The following is a 1,762-nucleotide window of genomic DNA, read 5'->3' as shown; positions in this document are numbered from 1 at the left end:
TTATTTACATTACAGAACAGGAATTTCGGATTTGATCTTGCAATAATTCGCCTTTGGCCTATATATCATCGTTGTTTATCCTTTGCCAGGAAAGAAAGGGGAAAAGGAGAAAGATACAAATAACCCTTTCTCTCAGGGGACCTGTAGCCATAGTCATCAATTCCAGAGCAGTCCTCCACAAACAAAATCAAATGTAAATGTTACAATTGTAACAGAATTCTTTCCTGCAGAAAACCAATTTCTTTCATGTCCGAATCCTTTTCCTTATGATATCAGACATATATTGATTCAACCATTGTCGTGGCTCCCGAATTGATGAATTCTTGGAGGACCTTTTTTTGGTAGATTGGAATAGCGAAAAAGAATTCATATTCACGAATTTAGTGGGAAAAAGATTTATTGTATCCGTTGTTTGTAGAATGTCTTGAAAGAAGAATACTGTGTATATGTTAGCGTTATTTGCTTTGCCATCTGTATTCTCCTGATGCAATTGCAGCCTAAGAGAATTCGTGATCACGAATTTATTAGGAAAAATACTTAGTTTATCGATGGTGTTTGTAGAATGTCCGGAAAGAGGAATATTGTGTATACGTTGGCTTTCTTCGCCCTGTCTTCTTTATTGTCCTGATGCAATTGCTTTGGCAGCCAAAAAAAAATCTAGTTAATTCTTGTTTCCTTCATCGAGGTTGCTCCTTAACATTTAACCGTTAAGGACATCAATTCCATTTCTCTTTTGATTGGAAGAGGAACAGGATTACAAGAATGGCTTATCGTATAAACATGAGGGCAAATTCATTATCCTCTTCCCAACCTCCTTTGGCTCAGAAATTAACAAATGATCCTGTAACTCAGAAAACCGCGAGCAACACTGTCACATGTTTTTACCAGACACATATTGGAGGTTACTGGCGATATGTGACTGTATTATGGAGCAAGGATTTGTCTACTCATTTTCTGAGCATATCTGTTGCAACCATGGAAAGTGATTATCATCAGACGTGCAAAATTGACCTTAAACCTTGGCAGTTTTGGGCAAAGAAAGGGTGCAAAACCTTTCAGGTTGATGGGAATCAATTGGATGTCTATTGGGATTTTCGTTCGGCAAAATATTCTGGTAGTCCAGAACCCTGTTCAGATTTTTACGTTGCATTAGTTTCTGATGAAGAAATGGCGTTATTGTTGGGGGATTACACCGAAAAGGCCTATAAGAGAACAAAATCAGAAGCAGCCCTGGTTGATGCAATGTTGGTTTACAAAGAAGAGCACGTATTTGGGAAGAAATCTTTCTCCACCAGAGCGAAATTTGACCATAGGAAAAAGGAGCATGACATTGTTGTAGAGAGCTCGACTTCAGGGCCTAGAGAACCCGAAATGTGGATTAGCATAGATGGGATTGTGTTGATACATATTCGGAACTTGCAGTGGAAATTCAGGGGGAATCAGACAATCTTAGTTAATAAACAACCGGTTCAAGTCTTTTGGGATGTATATGCTTGGCTATTTTGCGTCCCAGGCTCAAACCACGCATTGTTTATCTTCAAGCCAGGTGCACCAGAGGTGGAAAGTGACAAAGATGAAAGCTTCAGTCATGGCGATGGAAGTGACTGCAGTGGGGATAGCAAGTATTATTCCACGATAAGCTATTCACAGGCTTCAAGGTTCTGTCTTTTCCTCTATGCATGGAAGATCGAGTAAGAGATCATGTCTATAAATTCAGAAGAATTTGTTGTTCTAAAACTATTCACTGCAGTAAATTTTTATA

The 1,762-nt window shown here is 38.7% G+C and overlaps 1 protein-coding gene across 1 annotated transcript; it reads left to right on the top strand.

The window, feature by feature from the left end:
• The first annotated feature begins 9 nt into the window (after window positions 1-9).
• Window positions 10-1,762, top strand: LOC111375404. The gene has a single exon (XM_022998222.1). The coding sequence runs from the start codon at window positions 763-765 to the stop codon at window positions 1,693-1,695; it is 933 nt and encodes a 310-aa protein (XP_022853990.1). The 5' UTR covers window positions 10-762; the 3' UTR covers window positions 1,696-1,762.

The sequence above is a fragment of the Olea europaea genome, unplaced genomic scaffold (genome assembly GCF_002742605.1).
Source record: "Olea europaea var. sylvestris unplaced genomic scaffold, O_europaea_v1 scaffold1373, whole genome shotgun sequence".
In the NCBI taxonomy this organism is placed as follows: Eukaryota; Viridiplantae; Streptophyta; class Magnoliopsida; order Lamiales; family Oleaceae; genus Olea; species Olea europaea.
The sequence above is the reverse complement of the archived record's forward strand: the minus strand, read 5'-3'. Positions and strand labels throughout refer to the sequence as shown.